The sequence below is a fragment of the Cebidichthys violaceus genome, unplaced genomic scaffold (genome assembly GCF_023349555.1).
Source record: "Cebidichthys violaceus isolate CVI_PGR_0920_01 unplaced genomic scaffold, fCebVio1.0.p SCAF_2, whole genome shotgun sequence".
NCBI lineage: Eukaryota > Metazoa > Chordata > Actinopteri > Perciformes > Stichaeidae > Cebidichthys > Cebidichthys violaceus.
In genome coordinates, this window is record NW_027176372.1 from 14898650 (window position 1) to 14921579 (window position 22930).

The 22930-nt window shown below is 43.1% G+C and overlaps 1 protein-coding gene across 2 annotated transcripts in view; it reads right to left on the reverse strand.

Moving 5' to 3' along the window:
- Positions 1-21528, reverse strand: part of LOC137875430 (A disintegrin and metalloproteinase with thrombospondin motifs 2-like) — a 105217-nt gene extending 83689 nt beyond the window's left edge. For both annotated transcript variants that reach the window (XM_068714640.1, XM_068714639.1), the window contains exons 1-2: positions 21328-21528; positions 19371-19780 (exon numbers count right to left, since the gene is read on the reverse strand). In XM_068714640.1, the coding sequence (XP_068570741.1) occupies positions 19371-19780; positions 21328-21415 (498 nt within the window). In that variant the 5' untranslated portion in view covers positions 21416-21528. The remainder of the gene's footprint in view (positions 1-19370; positions 19781-21327) is intronic.
- Between the last annotated feature and the right edge of the window lie 1402 nt (positions 21529-22930).

The following is a 22930-nucleotide window of genomic DNA, read 5'->3' on the forward strand; positions in this document are numbered from 1 at the left end:
TCCCATGTTATCTTATCAGTATTGAACGCAGAAATGGAAGAAAAATGGGGAGGCTTTATGAACTAAAATGCAGTATATTGGCAAAAGAAATGCTGTTGTGTGAAATACTTGGAAAACTGTACTAAATTAAATTAAAAAAACGGATTAAATTTGCTAAGCCCAACGGAGAACTGCAGTTCAAAGTTGCATCAGCAGTTGCATTATGTTCACATTATATGGTTCCAAATGTTAATTTCTTTATCGATTAGCAAATAAAGAGCTAGTTGATGCTGAGGAGGTGCAGCTGTGTTGCTGTGGAGATACAGTATACAATACTGTTGATGAGGCAAAATTATTCGGCCATAAATCACAGAGAGAGAAGTCCTGGTTCTCTGGCCTCACAGGCCCACAGCGAGAGACATGGACACATTCCACTTCATACAGTACAAGTATGTAAAAAAACACCATGTCTCTTATGAGCTGCGGGCTTCTACAATTAATTAATTAATATGTGTTTATGCAAAAGCGTACCTGAACTTAGCTGCTCCTGTTTCATATTTCACAGCTTTCCCTCGATCTCTCCCCCTTCCCCTCTCCTGTGTGTGTGTGTGTGTGTGTGTGTGTGTGTGTGTGCGGCTGCTCGAATGCCAATGCCGTCATCAAAGGACACGTCAAAATGAAGGCTCTGGCAGAGGCTGCTATGGGGATCTCAAACACACACACACACACCTAAACACGCTTATGCACGCACACACACACACACACACACACACACAGCTCCAGCTATGCTTTCATATCACGCCCTGGCAACGCCCACTGACTGCAGCATATCTCCACCGGTATCACCAAGGTTACCAGCGGTAGCCAGGGATACCGTCGGAGGGTGGGTGTGGCCAAAGTCTAGTTGGTCGACGGCAACATCCTCATGTAAAACATTCCACAGTTAAGGACACAATTTTATGCTCCAGGTTGCATTTTTATAGATGAAAAGCAGTGTAACAGCTAGTTATATTTTACTTCCTGAATCTTTAATAATAAAGTAGGCTGAAAAAAAACTTCAAATTCACATTTCCTATGCGTCAAATGTGCAAAGCTGGTTTGTTCCACAGTTTATCACAGGTTTTTTTTCATATGCTGTGAAGGGAGTATTATTCCTTTCCCAGTCTCAGTTAGCACTTTTAGCAGTTTTCAACATTTTCGCCCCAATACTAATCCAGCCACATGTTAACAATCCAGGTGTTGTTTGATCCTTTACACCTCTGCTCGTCTCCTTCTGCGTCTTTACACACGTCTCGTTCTGATATAATGTGCGCGTGCCCGATCTAAAACACGTTTCAGATGCATCAATTATACCAGGGTGCATGCGTTAGTCATGCGAGTTGGTTAGTCGATGGGAGAGGCTCGAATTCATTGGTTTAAGGACCGAGATTAAAAATTGGTGTTTCCATGACAAAGGAGGGCCTCCGCCAGCAGCCGTGATTCCACAGCAATGACACACAAATTGAGTAAGAATATTCCCAGGCATGCTCCGAGCTTCACTCTCTCTGCCTGGAGAGGTGAGAGAGGGTGAAAGAAACAGAGAGACAGAGGGAGAGAGAGAGGGGGGAAGAATATTTGGATCAATCGAGCTGAGGGACAGAAAAAAGCGAGAGAAACTTGAGAAGAAGAAAAATGTGCACTTTTTTTTTGTATCTTTGTATACAATCAATCATCCACACACACAGTGTTTAACACAACAAAACGCACACATGCAGGCACAAATGCACCGCACCCATACACACAAATATCCCACAATGACGATGACTTTTGATGATTTCCTTCTCGCATTGTAATTCTAACATGATATGCATCCCTGCAAGTGACAATGACATTCTCGTGGAGCTGTCTGGGTGTCTTAGAGCTGCGTGCGCGTCTGTTTTGGGTGTGGTGAGCGATAATAAGACTAGCAGACACTGTTACAGTATGTACGCCTGTACACCAAGTACTTCAAGGTTTCATGGTGGCCTTGTGAACACAACTTTGATGTGTCAACCTCTCCCCCACTGTTCCACATCCTATTCCTACCTCATGAGCAATTAAAAGGTGAAATCCACCCTGAAGCAATTTCAACCTGTTTATAAACTGCAGCTAATGATGCCATGTATACTTCTGGGTCCAATTTATTGTTTAGGTAGCATGTTTTCGTTTACACATCGCTACAATACGATCATAAACATATACTGCATTACCCGCTCCCCCTGAGAAAATGTGATAATTTTTTGAAATTTGTCGTTTGTCCAAAGTGCATGTCGACACAATGGAGGAAACTTATGAGACAAAATAGAACAAAGGTGCAAAATACACTACATGTCCTGCTCAAACGCAGAGAATGTCAAGAAAGAAATGTGACTTCAAGCGGTATGTCTATCCACTACAGTCTTATTGTTACAGAAGTGTTCAGTGGTCCCTGGAGGTACTGGTTAAAAGAACTGGGTTTGTGGAGAGAAGTGAAGAATGGAGAAAGTAGCTCATTTCTGAATCTTTACTTGGGAGATTTACAGTTTATGGTAAAGTATAGAAGGATGTGAATGAAGAAGCTTTTTTTTTTTTTAACAGAGCGAAACATTTTGCTTCAATACGTGTTTGTGACTGACTGAATTTGCAGTTAAATGTTATTTATTAGTATTTATATGTAACCTGGTGGGAAAAATGGCGTTCCACAAGATGGCACTGTACTCCAGAGAACGCTAGCGGGATGTGAAGAGCGAAGCAGGAAGTGGAATCCTTCTTTTTGGGTGACCAACCTGTGGAGCGTGTGTTTTCTGTGTGGGTAATTATGTTCAAAATGTTATTTCTGTACAAAACGATCGATAGATGTCCATTAATATGAGTGTATGGAAGTCAGGAAATGTATTGTTTGACGCTAAATGATGACGATGACGATGGTGCTTCAATTGGTCCGTTGTATAGAAATTGTTTCAACATGTGCTGAGCGTTCATGAGAGGACTGCAAGGCCAATAACGTTTAGCATTTTAAGACCATCCTACAGGTATACATTCTGTTATCAATCATGTTCAAGAACATTGAATGTGTGTGCATTGTACCGAACATAATGTGTATTTCCGTTGTGTAGTGCTGTATGGGATTGGATTGGATTCAAGTCATTTTATTAGATCGATTGATGCACTTCATAGGTTAGTGACCAAGATGATGATTTGAAGTGAAACTTTGTGTTTACAGCGTGACTTTGAATGTACAGGAAAATCTTTCAAATTGAACATCCCAAATTAATTTATTACAGCTATCTCTTTAAGAGTAGACGAGAAATAAAGATCCCTGAATATGGTTTTGTGTCTGGTGTCATACCAGTTTTCACCCGCCTACATAGATCTTGAAATGGAATCAGAAGTGTTTCTACTTTGAGTGTTACAATGATGTTGTTGTTATTTGTTACTGTAAGAAATACACGCAGGTGCCTTTAAGACAGACTGCCGACACTTTAAGTACACTTTGAGGCAGTTAGTTGCGGCTGTTAGTAGCATCTGGGGCAGAGTGGAGCCGCACAGTTTTCCGACCGCGTTGTGTGGATTATGTTGTGGAACGAGTTGTGGACCTTTAGAGTGTGTCGAGCTAAACGGCAGCGTTTATGGGAAGAAGAGATTTTGTTTTCCCCAACCTGTACGAGGGAAAGTGGATCAATAAAACCCTTTTTTTTTGCTTTCACCTACAAGCGGTGTTGGTGTGAGCTATGTACATAGAACCAGAAACACGTGTCAACTTACGGTTTGCACTCTGCTACAAGTTATGGACTCTACAGTGCTCAATGCGGATTGGTTCTTGCACCACTTTGATGAGCTGCAGAAACATTTGCACAGTCATTAAGAAGACTGTTCTTTCTTTGGACATTAGGTTCACAAATCAGCAAGACTTTTATCAGAACTTTGGATAAGTTGAAACACCATTTACTTTATATGACGTACAAGCACAGTTTTGCCATGTCAGCTGAAAGACAGAAGATTCCTTCTATGTGCAGTATCTCTATTGACTTTAATAGACAGGCAGTCTAAGCAACAGCTTTACAAAGTCACTTCTCATTACAGTATTCATTCTATTGAAATGCATTATTAAATATTACAAAATACTAAAAAATGCAGATAGCAATAAGGCACATGCTCTTTAATGCCATCTTAATAAATACAAAATTGTCATTTAATGAAACAGAGTAAAATTACATTGAAATATACTGTGCGTATGCACACACAACGGACACGATTGAAGGGTTAAGGATGTAGCCTGAGGCTGTAAGAGCGCATACATGAGTCTATGTTGTACTGCATGAATTTGTGGGCACCAATTAAAACGTTAACACATCTACACAGCGTCCCTGCTCCAACATCTGATCCACAGGCTTTTGTTAATACAACATCTCAGGTTGAAAACAGATATCTCTAATCCTCAGATCTGCAGACGAGTCCAAAGCCTGTCCTCTGCAGCATTATTCACTCATGCACACATGCAGTCACACATACAGAAAGAAAGAAAAAAGACAATTATACAGATTCTCCTCAGAGAAAAGTCACCACCAGCAAAAAAAATAAAAGAGGAGGCAAGCTATCAAACTGACAATCACCAGGGAATCCCACCACTTTCAAACAAATATGTGCTGGTGCACCCCCAAAACACCCTCAGAAATACCTCTCCTAAACACAAATGTTCATCGTCCTCTTGCTGAAGAATACAGTAGACACTGTAATTCACACCCTGTCTGAGCTTAACCAGAGATTTCATCTAGAGGGGAAACATCAGGCTCCTCTATTGCCCCCAATTACTGCGGCCTGGAAGCGGAGTCAACAGCCACAGTTTTATACAATCACATCGTCTGGGAGGAAATCAGCCCCCTTTCGCTCCTGCTTTGAGCTGTGCACTGCCGGCCAGGGCTTCAGCATAAGCCACTTAAACTATCATATTCTGAAAGGGAGCACAAATGGCTAGAGCTCCTTGTGGAAAACGGTTCTATACAATTTCGCAGAGAGACGTCCTGCACATTATTCTTTTTCATGTAATACTTTCACTGAGATCAAACAGATACCTTAATCCTGAGAACGCACAAGGGCTTGTGCTTGGTAGTTCATATGATAGAAGGATAGCCCATAGGTTCAATTTGTGTGCAATTTGCTGTGTGTGTGTGTGTGTGTGTGTGTGTGTGTGTGTGTGTGTGTGTGATTTTTCCAGGCCATTTCTGCTCTCTGCAAGCTCACTCGTATTGCCATTATACATCACAGCGCAGCACCAGCGAGTGGCTGTGTCAAAAAGCCTGCCTCCCTCTCCGCCATATCTCATAGTTACCTCCCCTAACCAAATTATCCCCCAACCCCCGCCTCACCCACCCCCTCCTCCTGTAGACACTGAGAGATGAGCTTCAGAAACAGCTGCCTCAAAAAAAGACAGCAGCAGTGTCCAAGCAGCATCTGAGAAGAAAATGAGAGTAAACAAACGACACTCAGCAAACAAAGATCCTGGCTGTCATACTTCTGCTGAAAATCAAAAGACATTCACAAAATGAATGAGCATCACTTATTGGATGAAAATCCCTGACATATACATACATACTCCTTTTTACTTTTGTTTTATCACCAGTGCTATAGCCAGTTCATTTTGCATCAAGTGAAAAGAGCTGCCACTGCCATGCAGAAAAAGAAAAGACAACCACCAATACCAATGCCCAATAACAAACAACAACGTGCACTCCCAGAAAAAAAGGGAGAGTTTGTTGCTGGGGCATCACAGTAAAGTCCCTCTCTGGTAAGTAATTTTTCTACCCCAACCATTTGCATGTTTAAGTGCCCCAAAACGTACATGAGAAAGTAATTTTACAGCCTATGTTGGATCGAGCGGCACCGTGGTTTGACCCCAGCACCATCCAGGTGTCTCAGTTATTGCCTTAAAACTCTTCCTTTAACTCTGTCTGAGCTGGTACAAATTCTTAGTGATTCAAAAGCTCAAATGGATCGAAATATGAAATTCTGAGGCCCTTAATGCATCTGTGAATGAAAATGTAATTTTTCCATACAAACACAAACAGAAATACCTTTCCTACACACACACACACACACACACACACACACACACACACACACACACACACACACACACACACACACACACACACTGACACACAGAAAAGTGTGTCACTGTAAAAAAAAAGCTCCTCTATTTTGGAGCCCACCACCATTTTATTTGTGGCAGAGGAATGCAAAAACACCACAATACTGATCGCTAAACATCCAATACTTCATCAACATAAAACAACTGGGGATGTCAGGTTTTCATCTTAACACTCAAATGATGAATGCTCGTCCAGGTGTGGTTGTTCGTGTTCAATCCCACATCTTTTTATTAAAGCAGTGTGTGTGATCGTCCCCATGCTGAGCTTGAGAGTAATAAACTGGGCTCGCTGGTCATATTAGCAGGTAGAGTAGTCAGTGTAAGGCAACAACAGCTTGTGGCTCGGCTGGGGCTATGACCTCTACGCACTGTGGTGGGAGCGAGCGAGAGAGAGACGTGGAGAGGGCAAAAGGGAGATAAAGATGGATGGGCAGTGGAGGAGGGAGAAACAGCAAGAAAAGAAAAAAACATCAGACACAAAGTACTAAAACATCAACCTAATCGAAGCCTCCTTTCTCTGCCTCTCTCAGGCTCCAGACCTCTCGTCCTACTTAATCAGGGGTTGATTTAACACTTCTAATGGTGATGAAACCTGGAAGGCAATGACACGTGCACAGTTACCAAGCAGAATAACAAGATGAGAATAACAACGAGCTACTGGAAACTACCAAAAACATGAAATGAAATACTTTTTTGTCAATTTGCCAGTTTGCTTTCCGCCCCGTTTCCATGTAAAAATCAAAAGGGCCTTAGCAAAACAAATCTCTGCTGTAATTATTGTGTTACCTTCATCTGCAGCTTATTGGACTACTTTGCTTTCCAACTATTTGGAGGGAAACCCAAGGAAGTGACAACCCTACAGTAACACTACTACAACGAAGACTGAGTGAGTAATACAGAATCCCACGAAACATTTGGAGGCAATGGCAATTTCAGAGCTGATTGTGTTGAGTCATTTTCCAAAATTGGCACTCGGAGTGACAAAGCAGCTTCTAACAATGCATGCTGGGCTGAGTGAGGCCTATCCCCGATAAAAAGGGCCACAAAAAACAGCAATCCCGTACCACGACTTGGACATTCAATATAAGTGTATGAATACTGTCAATGGTCCTATTAATGGCTCAAGAAAAATCCTTCAGTTCCACAACACAACCACAAAAAACAACATAAAAATGATCAGTGGTAGTGTGACTGACCCTAAACTGAGAAATTCCTTGACCAGATAGAGCCTCAGTCAGCACAGAGTGGCTGTGGAAACAGGCCAACACAAGTGCTAACTGGGAGGTCACCCTGCTCTCAAAAGAAATGTGTGCTCTGCAAATACTGCCTCAAAAAATTTCGAGGAAGCATACTCAAATACCTCGCCGCTCATATGAAACTCCAATCAATACTTGAAGAGTAAAGAATGCCACGCTAAATTCAAGTCCACTGAGGTCAGAACAAACAGGTTTCCTTTCATGTTTAATCATCCCTAATGTTTATTTGGACTGATTTTTTTATTAATTCTTGAAGAAATTCATATTTGGACAGCTGTTATTCCTTATTTATGGTGTTGCCCCCCCCCCCCCAACCGGCGAGAGAGAGATGAAGAGATGGGAAGGAGTTAAAAGAGACGGAGGTGGATGGCGGCTTCACACTGTCACACAGCAGCAAAAAGGACAGAGAGGAGGGCCCTGTCACATCGCATCAGAGTCAGCTGCAGCCACACCCACCCTGCCAGCACCCCGCTGCCGGGAGAGGAGAGGGGAGGAAAAAGCAAAGAAAAAAGAACACCTCCTTCTGCTCTATTCCTCCATTAGTCCCTCTTCTCCAGTGTGTCTCATTTGAATTGTATCTCATTCCTCATCTAGCCTGCCTCACATGCAGTCGTCTCCTTCCACTCTCACCATGTTGCCAGTCTCGCTGATTTGGCCACAATGGGGACTTGTGTGGTGGATCCCAGCCTAGAGCTAGACTACAGTCCGGGTGGTGGTGTGTGTGTGTGTGTGTGTGTGTGTGTGTGCGTGCGTGTGTGTGTGTGTGTGTAGGAGACAGTAAAGAAAGGGAGAAAAAGGATTAGAAATGAACTGTGGAGATAGTGCACAACCTGACAATAAGTCCCTTCTCCCCAGTGTGTCTGCGTCTGAGTGTCAGTGTGTGTGAAAGAGAGAGGCAAAGGATTAGCTTCTGAGAAAAAAATCATTTCTCTTTGTGTTCCAAGTGATGCTGTCAATCATCGCACTGTTAGAGGAGCTGTGTCTGTGTGTGTGTGTGTGTGTGTGTGTGTGTGTGTGTGTGTGTGTGTGTGTGTGTGTGTGTGTGTGTGTGTGTGTGTGTGTGTGTGTGTAAGAGAGAGAGAGAGGATAGCAGTTACAAGGATGCACAATTCTGGCTATGTCCATTAACATAGCCAATAATAGACTTAGTCTGACAGCAGAGCTATTTTATCATTTATCTCCTCCTTCATTCCTATTTTAATAGCTGAGCACCTTAATGCACTTTAGTGCCACACTAAGCCACACAAATGACACCACATGCTCCTAACTTAAACTGATACATGCCAGTGTAGGAGGCCTCAACAGCCCTCACACAAGTGCACAAACATATAAAGCAGTGGAAAAAAGCTTACTATTAACATGCTTCTATATTGATCCTAGCTCGGCCTTTCTTTCCTCTTCCAAGGGAGACCAGCAGATCAGGACTGGTTGCAAGCAGCCGTTAGCGAGCAGCTAGTAAGGACCTGCTCAAGTACACTTCAACAGAGCAGAGGCAAGTCGAGGCTTTGCATCACATACTTGCAAAATGGAGTTCGCCCATATATAAACCATACAAAACACTGATCGTGATCGGGAATTTCCTAAATAAGAAATTCAGAAACTTTGATATACTGTTGATAAGTTACATTGCTTGACGATGTACTAATACCAATCCCAGCACAGAAGCTAAGCTGTCTCTGGCAATCACAGTCTGTCAGGCGACAGCCCCCTTCACGAAGTAGACACAGTGGGGTTGGAATGAGCTTAACACACCACATGCTGTTGTTTTGGTATCAGAAGATGGATAATTACATGGGAGAGATGAGCACTCGCTTTGAGGATTTTTTTTTTTTTTTTGCACCAGGTAACAACATCAGAAGTGTGGCTACTTTGGCCACTTAATAGCCATTTTGGCCATACAGTGGGCGAGACAGGGGTAAGCTAGTGCCACTTAAAGTCCAACACAAAGAAGATAGGTGTCACAAAGATGGCAAATACCACTAAATGTTTTAGCACCTGAGGAATTACCAGCATAGCCATGCAAGCACTTGCAGTTTCCCCAGTAATTAGACTATCCCCAGGAACGAGCAATTTGTCACACATGCTGTTGCTTCTCTAAATGCAAAAGACATGATTTTGATTGGTATCCTCATAAATTAGGGATTTTAAGTGATGAATGTGACTGACTCAAGATATAAACTGTAAACATTTCACACTGTGGGATTTACAAGGATTTAGACTGACAGGATTGAAGATGCGTGTCTCTTTTTGTATAATCTTTCTATTTGAATAGATCATCTGCACATCACACAATTCTTGGTTATTGTTGATCAGGTTCTCCACTCCCTTAATAGGGAATTTTAATCTAAAATTAATCTTAAACTCAGCAGAAGACTGGTTTAATTAATAGTGTGATAAATATAGCCCAGCCCCACTTGCTAACTAAATCTTTTGCTTTGGCAAGTGTTGATAAGATGCTTGGCCCTGTCCCTGATCCAGAAGATGCATCCAGCACACCTCGGAAGCCCAACTATTCGGTAACTCAATCTCACACAGAGCTATACATGGACAAGGTCATCTCAAAGTCTCCATTACATCTTACATAATTGTAAAGCAGTATCCAAAGCTTTCCTTGTACACTCTGGCAGATGATCAGTCACAGTGATCAAAGCGCTAGATGTGTTTCTTTGTTTCTGCTGCTCCACTCCAGCCCCCACAGAGTCAGTTATTAGAATACAATATATTATTATATAATATATTACATATGCTGGTACACTAACAATTCCCAAGCTCCTCATGCACTGACAAAACCCCCCAAACATAAAACACTGGGAGAGAAAAAGTGATTATTTCTCTGTGGCAGAAAACAAAAACAAGCAGCCTTAGTAAGATGAGGAGGGTGTGAGTTTCTGTTGTGAAGTGCGATTCTTGCCGCTTAGCTGCCAAGCAAAATGATTTTCAACCATAGAAACTGAACGCAGACAGACAAAGATGCGGACAGACAGACCGGCTCTGTTCCATTAAGGAACATGCAAACAGAAAATACAAATGCAACAGCTAAACAATTCAACCCAGAGGAAGAACAAATACAACTAATTAGATCAGGCTGGGAAAAAATGCACACATATTTTTTCAAGTATGCACTCATGCAGTGAAAGCAACCTGCAAACATAAAATATCCGTGATCAGTTAGAGAAGTGTACTAGCTTCTGGAAGCAGGAAAGTGACCTTAGCGGGGAAGAAGACGCAATAAAAAGTGAATTTCTTCATGCTAATCAGGAAGATTCTCTCCTCCCTCCCTTCTGACTGAGCAGGTGGCGACCGTTATGATGCTGCTGTTGTTCTTCTTCAGGTTTGGGCACATTAAGATTCCACCGCGCTCTTCCTCCCTCCTCCTTTGTGTTACTGCCGCTTTCCTCTCCCTACCCTCCCTCGCTTCCTCCTTCCTCTCTCTCTCTCTCTCTCTCTCTCTCTCTCTCTCTGTCTCTCTCTCTCTCTCTCTCTCTCTCTCTCTCTCTCTCTCTCTCTCTCTCTCTCTCTCTCATGTTACGTTTTTTTTGTGCGGATTATGGAGGGAAAACTTTAAGAGTACGAATCCGCCAGTGTGGTGGAAAAGAGGTAAAAACGCGGTGGCCCCGAGAGACATAGACCGGTTCAGCCAGAGGTAGGCCGGCAGAAGGGTTTGGTAGGATTACAGAACACGGCGGAGGATGTCTCGTCCTGTTTCCTAGACCGTCCACAGAGGCTGCTGGGGCCTGTTAGCTGGAGAACTGCTGATGTGGCTAGCATCGATCAGTTTCCTGCACGGCCCTGCGGCCTGTGGGACTAGCTGGCTGACTGATTAACTGACTGACGAGCTGGTGATGACTGTCCAGCAGGCAAGAAAAAAGTATTCCATTAAAAGGCCTGGTCTATTACCATTTACTTTGCAGAATACTTTTGTCATCCATTGTTTGCACCACCACAGTACAGGCTATTCTGGCGTTAACAGAATATACTTTCACTGTCACTGAAACATCACAGATGCTCTCCTCATCGTCACCCCTGATTCTTTAAAATCTGCACGACATGATGGACTAAATTTGTTGCTCTGACCATGAAATGCTTTTTGTCAATAAGAGTTTTCCTTCCACAGTACAGATAGCAATCGGAGGACACAGGACACTTGTCCTATAGACTGCTGTGTGAAACAATAGTATAACAACAACAACATTAAGAGTTAACGTTGACATTTTGTCGCTAGTCACAACTACGCTCTTTTCCTAAACCTAACTGAGTGGTTTTGTTCCTTAAACGTAAACTTCCTGTGAATATGGAAGTTTATTTTGAAAAGACTATGCGTCCTCGACAAGTCCAAAAATGACTGTAAGGGGTACATAGAGAGTCATAGTTTGAAGCTTAGGGCCACAACATGTTTGTATTTGAGTTGGGAGTGACAATGTGTTGGACTGCGCTATCCACACAAACATAAACTCAACATACAAAGGCATGCAGCCTGCCATTTCTATATTCATGCTTCACCACTCTGCATCTCTCATTTTCCTGCTTGGGGAATCTGCACTCACCTATACACTGGGATGGAGGTAGAGATGTGCGGTTTGAATGGTATGAAGTAAGTCATGTGACTTAAATATTAAATATTTACTATAATACTTAATACTATAATACTTAAATATTTAGTTAATCACTACTGTGTACCCTCTAAGATTGCACTTCAACCACCTTTTGTGCAAAACACACTGCATGTATATGAACCAAAAGAACAAGCAATGACTATAACACTGTTAAACATGAAGCCTAAAGTCTGGAATATCACCGTGACATCACAGTATTCTATTATGACATCATCACATGTACAGTGAATTATTCCGTCTCCACTACATCATTCAAGTATGCTGGAGCAGATTTTAGTATCAAAACAACCTGCTGTTATCGTGACATCACAGAGGTGTTTCACTATAATCACTGGGGTTCCACTGCTCCATTTTCTCCGACGAACCCTGTTATTTCAACCACTCAAACAAACCAGCACTCTGTGAATGACAGAGAGCGAGACGAAAGAGAGTCAAGGGGGCTGGTTAAGTGCACTGTATGAGCGGCAGTAATCACAGCTCTGGTAAAAGCACTCTTTTGCTCTGTATAGTGTTCCTCAGAATGAGCTTGCTCTCTCTCTCTCTCTTCCTCCCTCCCTCCCTCTCTTCCTCTATTTCTCTCTCTGTCTGATAATAGCTCTAGATTGAGTAATTGTGTGTTTGAGTGGAGTTACACTGCAGGGTGGAACCTGCAATCAGATACCGATTACTCTCGATTCTCTCTCTCGCTGTCTGTCTCTCCATTGATACCATGCCTCAGCAGTCTGGCCTCGCTACACCTGGCCCTCCCTCCAGCCATGCGGTTCCTGCAGGCGCTCCTCAACCATCAGCTTTACACAGCCTACTCTACACAGCCGGTGAGGGCTTGGGTCAATAACAGCTGTGCACCGTGCTGTAATTGATGTCATCATTTCAATTTGAGCTGATTATAGTTGAGAGCTGCTTATCGTGTGACCCGGGGTGGAATAACACACTGTAGGGCCCAGTGAGCTGCCACGCCTGACCAAGCTAAACTGCCGGGCTGGCTGAATGGATGGATGGATGGATGGGTTGGCTCAGCCCAGGGCTGCCTTTTTCTATTGACTCCTAATGGAGAGGTAATGACTGAGTGTATTCCAGGGACATGGCTGGCGCAAGTGTCCGTGTCGCTGGCATTTAGTGTAATTCTGGTGCTATAATTGTGATGGGCCTGCCCCCCCTTTGTCAACACACTCTCACATGATTAAGCCCTCTGCTGGCACAGAGCTGGGTGTATGTGTACCACACATCCAGGCCGTGCGTGTGTTTCGTGAAGCAACTTTACAATCTTTTTAATTCTAGTAAATTATCATTAAATAAAATGTAATTAGGGATGCAGCAATCTGACTTTTTCAGCCTCGATATCATTACCTGGGTTTCAGGTATTGGCCGATACAGAGTGCTGATATGATACGATTGTTAAATTAATAAACTGTAAACCTCACGTTGAAGAGACTGGAATTATTATTTCACGTCTAAGGCAACATCAGGCTTGACATTGCTTTCTTAAATTTGTAAAACAAAATGTATTATTAAAATAACTATCTATACACCAGCAAGTTGATAAAAAAAATTCCAGTACATAGAGTATATATAGAGTATATAGACTATGTATATTACTTGGCCCCATTGGATACCTGAAGTATTGGCCCGATATCTGATATCTGTATTTTATCTGTGCATCCCTACATTAAAGTTAGTATTGTAACCTTGAATAATATTTGTATATTATTTTCCATCTCCATGCATCCGCCCACAGTGAAGAAATAAATAAAACACCTGTCAATGCTTTGGCATTTCTCCTTGCTGTTGATGTTGAGTCTTTTCAATGAAAGCACCAAAATAACACGGTCGTCTTCCAGCATTCCTGCTGTGCGCTAATAACACACATGAACAGACTGAAGCGCACAGCCAAACATAAATATGGCATATCAGAATATACAAAGGGCAACACCTGCACAGGATCAGCGCTAATTATCTGCCAACAAATGATGATGCCCATACAATGCAGATAGCAGACATAAAATATCCTCTAGTTAGCGAGACCTAGATCTATAACTTCGTGGCTCTAAACTTTTTTCTGCATAGACAGCGGGCAATACCCTTAACCCTCAACACCACTTGTCTGATCACTGCTTGGGAGCAGAGCTGCTGCTAAAAACAGACAAAGACTGCTCACTAAAGGAACCCTGTCTCTTGCTGGCTCTTTCTTTTTTTTTGCCGGAGCTCTGAATCTGTGGGTGTTGGGGAGCAAAAAAGCTGTCTGCCACATTCTTTTTCTCTCTCTTACTCTGTCATTTTCCTGACTCTTTTAATACCATCATTAGGAGAGCTCTCCTGCTTGCCTGCTACCGCTGCTGGCCAAGAAACGCGAGGCAGAGAAAGCGAGAGAAGAGAGCGAGATGAGCGAGGGGCGGCGACAATTAGAGAAATGTATGCACAGGTTTTTGTCATCCGACGAGGTAAAGATGGTTCCCAGGAACTTTGCTCTTGGCAGCTGTCTGTCCCTGCTTTGTGACTGAGCATCTGACCAGGCTGTAGGGGTGGCGCGTGTTGGCGCACAATTCCCACTTCAGCAAAAGTGTGCAGTGTGCACGTATGTGTGTTAAGGTGTGAAATGTGCTTCACTGCTGTGGAAACACATGTCCCGTCATCCAGGTGTGCGCCCACCTGGATTTTTAGGAGCAACCCCCAAAATGGCAGGTAGCGCACTTCCTCTCTTAAAACCTCTGAGACACGAGGATCACTTCTTACCCAGCTGGATCTCATTTCTGTCCAGCGTGCATGTCTACCGTCTCCACAGACCTGTGTGACCCTCTGTTCCCACGGTAACCTGAAACTGCCCCACCATTTGTCAGAAGTCACTGATTATCTGAGGAGCTGTGGCCCATCTGGAAGACAGGAAGCCACACACTGGGGATAGATATCTGCAGTGCAATGAGAGTATGTTCTTGTGTGTGTGTTTGTCAAGTGAGTGCAACATGTAAAGTATTTGTCTCCTAAGTGTGGTAATTAATTCAATTATGCATATTATTCACGGTCATTTGTTTCAGCTGCCGGGATTATTTAAACATTATCTGTTGACATGAAATGTTTTGCTTCACAGCTCTAACATTATTGCTGTATGTGTATCTGCACATTGTTTAATTAAAAGATAAGTATATCCTGGTGGATGATGAGGATATCTAACACTTTTAGTGACTTTTAAGGATTTGACAGAATCTCTGTAAAAGGATAAAACCTCTTCACCTTGTTACATCATGACTCCTGTGTGGAGAACATGCTCTGACTATTCTCCAGTAAACAGGGCTCATAAGCAGCAGAAGTACCAACTTTCATCAAAATTATTTGATGAAAATGAATGAACTTCCAAAGTGAAAATGAATGCGTCTCTAGCTGAGAGTTTGACAGCGTTGCTCTCTGACACCTTGTACAGTGTAATAGTCCCCAATCAACTGCTTTAGCACATCACAATGACAGAATTATTTAGCGTGAAGAAATTAAATATTTTTCATAATTGTGTAACTCCCATCACTATGCCACGGTCTCTTCTAGAAATAGGAAAAGCACTGCTGACAGACAACATTCCACAGAAGATCCTAAAAAGACACACACACACACACACACACACACATGAATGCACCTGACCTCACACCCACATGTGCACAAAATCAGGCGAACACAGCCTCCACATCTCTGAACAAATACTGTAGGTGAGGCTGAAGGAAAGACCACAAGTGGGGCCAGTGGTTCGAACACACACACATGCACATATGCATTCACATGGAATTGAAGTTCAGGTGTTAAGATCTTAGCATGTGATTTCTTGCTGAAATCGACACCTTTTTGCCGAAAAACATTTCTGCAGGTTTCCGTCATTTTTAGCATTTGTGTCTGAGAAGACGGACAAAATTAAACTAAACCACCACCTGCAAATTTCAATTGTACCTTAATTGTAATAGATCCAGAAGCATTACGAAAAGTTTAACTTTCAAACCTGAAGGAGTTCCCTTCTATTAACCGTTAATACTAAAATTGATGCTTACTTAAGTTCAACTGCAAAACTGAATTTTGTTGGAATTAAAAGGTTCAGTGCAGTTCAACAAGTGGCTGCATGCAAGCACCCATCCATTTGTATCAATATAGCAATATAGTAGCTTAATGTTACTCCAAAACGTCCTGGAACAGTTTGCCGCCAGTATTTCCAACCTCAACCATTGAATACTAACCTCTCTGCAACTTTGAATTGTATGATGCTTATCTAATAAGGACTAAAGAACGGCTACAGAAATGTTACATTTTACTGATTGATTATTTGTAGATCAGTGTTTTAAAGTCAAACAGGTCAACCAATAACTAGCATTTTCACAGCAGTTATTTTTGACTTGTCATAGAGGAAAAAGTGTTACTAATAATATCAAAAATGTCTCTGTTCTACAGGAGCCTGAAACCAAAGCAGCTAAATGGAATTCAGCCATCTTTCCCTACTGTGACATGTCTTGTCATTCTTAGTAAGTAATAATTATTATTATTAAAGCCACAAGGATTTATTTAACCCTAATTCATACCTACAAATACAGTTGTTGCCAGACACTACACACGGCAACATCCATGCATAAGGTTGAAACCTCAAAAGCTTAGGAGTTTTTGTTCTGTTTGATTCATGCAGTTCCCCATTCTGCACTCTGCACACACAAACACACGCACAGAAACACAGTCTCAGCTGCAGTTTAATTTCATTTTGCCCTGCACACTCCCCAGTTCTCATACTGTACAGAGCGCAGCCTCCTCTCATAGAACTAACCAGCTGATCACAGCTTCTGTTCACAGAAATCCAATTCCCTCCAAAGGTCATTTGTCCATTCAAAGATTTTCCTTTTTTCCCTGTGCTTTCTCATGCTCTCTTATTTATTCTGGTCATTTGTTACTTCTTGAAATCTATACCCTTTGCCCTCTTCATTTCCCCTCCTTTGCCTGTTTATCATTATTTTCTTGTATTTTGGTTTGAACCTTGTCTGCCCCTGTCTTGGCTCCCTCCCTCCCTCCATCACACACCCTGGATCACAGCCAGCAAGAGATTCTTGGCTGTGAATGGTAACGCAGGGCAGAAGACGCTCTAACCAGGTGGCTGGGTCACTGAGGAAGTGGGCACAGCAGGGCAGAGCTGGGCTGCGTGGCTCTGGGTCTAAAAAGGCAGATGTGGGCCTGAGCCTGACAGAGCTTGGCTTTATTTCTTGGCATGCCTGAGGAGGTTGTAAGAATTGATTAGTAATGACATGAGTTGTTCAGGGGCGAGGAGAAACAAATTAAATATAAGTGGATGGCGCTAATGTGATTATTAAAAGGACTTTTCCTTTTTTGGTTTTGACTATTTGGTGTGGATATTATAGCGCTCATATCAATAATATTTGTCTTGTACATTGTTACTGTAACAATATTGTTTTACTCCTCAGTCGTTTCAAGATAACATTTTGAAAAGAGCCTCAAAAAACACTTTAAAGGATAGGTTCACATTATTTCACGGCTGTCTTAAAACAACACTCACATGCTCATAATTCCTCCGGTCCTGAAGAGATCCCTTTCTAAGGCAACTCTAATGTAAGAGGGGGACTAAATCCACAGTCCTTATTCTGTGCAAAAACGAAAATTTTACTGAAACCAGTATGAGACTTCAGCAGTCTGAGTAAGACAAATAAAGTGAATATTTTCATATATTACATGTGTTTCTTCAGTCAATATATTTTTGCTAAGCTGCGGTGGAGGGACATAATTTCATCATCTCACTTTGATTGTCAAAGTCACATATTAGCTTTCAGTGCACATTAAAAAGATGCCTTGTAAAGTTACGTTTACATTCAGTTTGTTTCACCGAAACGCATAGCGTGAATCCTTGAGGCCTGACAACTGTGTTGAATGTATTTCCTCCATCATGAAACTTGTTGGTACATTGCTAAATCACCATCACCAACTGATCAACGGAATAGCATATTGCGTCACCCGCATGCTCGAGTGCATACATGTCCATCTTTGTGCATGCGCATGCTGCAAACAGCTCGTTAAAACATTGCTCCATAGCACTACTAGTGGACAAAAACTCTAGAGGGTACTTTTAAGAATGCAATTCTGCAGATAAGGAGGACTGTGGATTTTCTGCCCCACCTTTTAAATTGGAGTCACAATAGGAAGCACCAATGTGGACAGAAATAATTACTATCATGATTAAAAACTACACACAGGCGTAAAAAGAAAGACTTGAAAACGAGTGAACCCATCCTTTAAAATCCTCACACGGATCCACACTGGTGATCCGTTATCTATAACCAACTACGCTTTGACAGCAACCTTTCCTAGAAATTACCAAAAGGCCCCGGAGTGACGGGCCGGAGCGAGCAGCAGCAGCAGCAGTGAGTTGCTGCTGCTGCTTGTGTCAGGCTAAGTGGGCATGTCAGGCCTGTGCTGTCCTGGCTCCCTGCCTGCTCTCTCAGCTGCTTGCTCAGTCCCCTGTGTCCTCAACCCTAAACGGATCCAGTCGCTGCTACTCAGCTCCAGCGGCGGGCTGATCCGGCTGACTAATGAACACTTTTCATAACGAGGGGAACACCACCCCAATCCCATTATGTCCTGTACACATCCGTGGCCCATTTTTACTCGTATTTATGTGCCTTTTTTCCCACTGCCACGAGACTTGTCTTTCACACTTGTCCCTTCCACGTCTTCCTCAGTCACTGGTCTCCATCTTTCTGCATCCTCTCATCTTAGCAGTTCCTGTGAACATTCTTCACACGGTCTACATCTCACTTCTCTCCCTTGCCGAAATCCATTCACCAACTGTTTGCCATCTCTGTTCCTTTTCCTCAATTCATCATCAGCTCTATTAAAAGCATTTACAATTCAGGCTCTTTTAGCAACTGTTGTGCAACCAAAATATTTGATGGTGGCAGCTTGAATTCAAATGCTGTTGAAGTGTCTGCTATTTGTCCAGTCCTACAGCGTACAGGACAAGTCACCTAAATGTTATTCTAAAAGCATTGTGCTGAGATATAGACATAAATACAGAGGTTATCAGTGAAACAACAGTACATTCCTTTAATAATCCTTTACATGAGCATACTAAAAGGGGCAGAAGACAGAGGGATGAAAACATGACTCAGGTATTTCTCATGGCAGGCCTGTTGTTACAACCAGCTTGGAGGACATCAGAGAGAAAAGACATGCAAATCATAAGTTTGACCCCAAGACAACTTCAGATGCCATCTAACATTCACCAGGGACAAAGACATAGTCAAGGGTCTTTTCCTATCTCCTTTCCCCCTCATGTCATTCTGTCCTCACCTTTCCAGTGAGCTCAGTGAACACTGCAGCAGTCAGGCAGATAAGAAATAACACAGGTTGTCCACTCACCAGGCCGTCACAGTTGCTGATAGCCACAGAGGCTCCTGGTGTGTCTTTGATGTCCCCCACGTACAAGCATTCATCGTGCAGTGGCTCAGAGTGCCGGGTGCTGTCGCTGTCATCATGCCACTCCATCTTGGCTCCGGGGGCCACCAGCCTGGCATTGTGGTGCAGACGCAGGTGGAATTCCCGGCCGAAGATGGTGACGTTGTAGTAAAGCCTTTGCCGAAAGGCCATAGGCTCTTCCCTTGGTCCTTCCCACTCATCATTGCCTACTCCTACCTCCCTCCTCCGGCGCCTACGGGACTGCCCTCCTGCCATGCGGCTAGCCGAGACGACGTGCGACAGGAAGCGGCCCTCTGCGTCCACACTGATCGGCCTCACCAGTCCATACTCCCCCAGGACATGCTGCAGGGAGTCTGGGAACAGGACAGTAAGAGGAGGGAGAGATGAGAGAAACAGCATGAGGCAGTGGCAGGTGAGAGTGGGAACGATTGTTTATTTGGTGCATATGTGAAACCACAGCAGGGGTAGGAGGAGACATTATGGGAGAAGCATGTGGGATAATCCGTGGAGAAAATGGGGAGTCAAGGGTGGACGGTGAATAGGAGGATGGAAAAAGAGGTGGGAGAAGAAAAAAAAAGAGATTACAAAAATGTCAAGCATGGGATTTTACATTCTTTATTCTGCGTCAAAATAATAAATACAAGAAATAAAAGCTGTAACCTAACACACACACACGCGCGCGCGCGCGCACAGCCCCACCCAGAGGCGACCCCGGTGCTCGGCCGCGTTTGGAAAAGGCAGCCTCAGCAGAGCGCGCTGCGCTCCTGACACCTCCTGTGCCCTTCCACCATCAACAGGAAAGCCAGTACAAGATGAAGGTGCTAATTGCGACTTTCTCACGCTGCTTTCTCACTGTCAGGCTGCTCTATCCGAGGAAAGTGATTTCTATATAACCTCGACAGCGCCCGAATAGCAAAGGAAAACAAAATATAGCGCGCTGTTAATTAATTTGATGCACGTTGGAATGTATTTTGCAGTCATTTATCCCGTCATCTTTAATTATCATTACTATATCGTAACTACATGCAAATGAATTCACTATGAGTATTGACACCTAAAGATAGTTCATGCATCTGTCTTGGATTAAGGAACATTCGTGTGACAGTGAAAACACAGGTGCATTTTAAAGACGACCCACCACACACACACACACACACACACACACACACACACACACACACACATACACACACACACACACACACACACACACCGCAGAACCAAGGCCATGTTAGGGTGTCAATGCCATCACACAGTCAGAGAGTAAGGCTATCACATGTATGTGGTCCTCAGGTGCACGTGGTATATTAATATTATTATTATTATTATTATTATTACAACATGATCCATCTATCATATCTAATTTATAAAGTCGACTGACTGATTCAATCTAACACACACTGTTAATATGTATTTAGCTCACATGTTAGAGGGATGAGTTGATAATAGTGTGATCAATAGGCTGACATCCGACTCCAGCGTCCTGTGACAGATCGATAGATGCGACAGCGGCAGAATCAGATAATGTTTGACTACTTCCCTGCAAAATCCGACAGTAAACCGGCGCATCTGATGCCCCCTTTACACCTCAGATAACATTATCCCCCTGGATTGGAGAAAGCAAATCCCAACACTGCACTTGCACCGCTGAGACCTCCGGAAAGACCCTGCAAACACCACAGCAAGACGCACAGAAGTTGCAAATGCGTCCCACAATGTTGTTTGCAAAAAAAGCATGTGAAAAATTAAACACAAGCATGAGAAACAATGTTTTGCCGCTACGTTAAGCCCCAGACTTCCAGTGAGCGCACAAAGAGCCCCGTGCAGCCCTGCTGATAAGAGATCAGCAGATACGTAGAACAACATAAACACTGACCACGTTTAACCCTACTGTACGTACCAACGCTACTGGCGATGTAAAGGCCGCTGGTGGGCAGCAGAAAGGCCGGTAAAATAATTAGGACAGTAAATCCAGGCGAGAGACCCATGGCAGCTCCGAACTGCGCAGGTGAGAGAGTGGGACTCCGGGCTCCAGTGTGGTGAAGTTCCCCGCCTGGCGCGACCAGCCACGCCACGACAGCAACAGCACAGCAGCCCGCAACTAGACTGCCAAGTGCACCGGGAGAGACGGAGCTCTCCTCCCCTCTCTCTCTCTCTCTCTCTCCTCCTCTCCGCCGAGGTCTCTCTCTCTCTCTCTCTCTCTCTCTCTCGCTCTCGCGCTCTCTCTCTCCCACTCACACACACAGACACACACACACACACACACACACACAACTCTCCTCCTCTCTTTCCTCCTCTATGTCTCTCTCTTTCTCTCAACTCCTCTCTAACATTGTGGGTGCTCCCCCACTTTTTGCCTTGGTGCTCTGACAACTCCCCGACACTACACACATGCACAATCCGGGCACCCACACACTCCCCGTGTGTCTCCGCTGTGTGAGATGAGAGGATATGTCAGGGAGCGCTGGCCGCGCTGCAGACTGACTGACCGGCCCGCTTACAGCTCGCATCAACAAGAAATGCAGTGAAATTAACGAACAAGCTGCTTTATTACACCTCCAGCATTCGGCGAGCCAAAAGTTTTTTTGTTTTTGTTTTTTTTTGCAACTTGGACACTCTTTCTAGTATGAAAACGACTGTCTCCTCTCCCTACCACCGGTCCCGGTGTGCTGCAAGCCTTGCATAAACTTTGAATATCCCGTCAAGCGTCCTAGGTTGGGTGAACAGCAGCGCCCCGCGTGGCTCACTGGCGGAAATGCCCTCAGTTTTTCAGGGCCCAAGGGTCCAATTTACAGACAGAAAAATTCTTACTAGCCCTAACCTGCTTGCTCTCATTTAACACATCATTTACCCCTCTTGACCACTAATCTTATATTGTTGCAAACATCGATGAGCAGCAGAAGGCAAACTACTGATATGGACAAAACCAATTACATTTTCAGGAATGTCTTCTCTTCTCTTTTTGTTTTTTTCTTTTAAAAATAATATAAAAGAAATAACACTGACAACACAAAAAAAACAAATAACCTTTGAAAATTACCAAAGCCAGGTATTAAGGTTAGATTGCTCCAGCTAAAGTCAATACTGCAAATCATTGTGGTATTAGCCCACACTATGGCATTTGTGGAAAACAACAGTTATTTCCATTATTGATTCATCAAATTGACAATTTAATTAGATTAATCAATTAATCATTTCATTTATGAGTAATAGAGCGGTTGCAAAGCTCAAAGTAACATTTTTAAATTGCTTATTTTGTCTGATAAAAAGTCAACAACGAACAAATAAATTGACAATTTGATCACTAAATTAATTAATTGATCAATTAGGTCAATTTAGAGAACAATAAAGCTGACTTCTCTTTGTATGTAGAGTCAGTAAGAGAAAATTATTGTTTAATGTTATTAACCAAGACTCTCTTCCAACACTTTCTACACAGTTTAGCGTAGCTTGGTTGTAACTCAAAGGCAGAGTGATTTAAATGTCACCTAAATATTAATGTG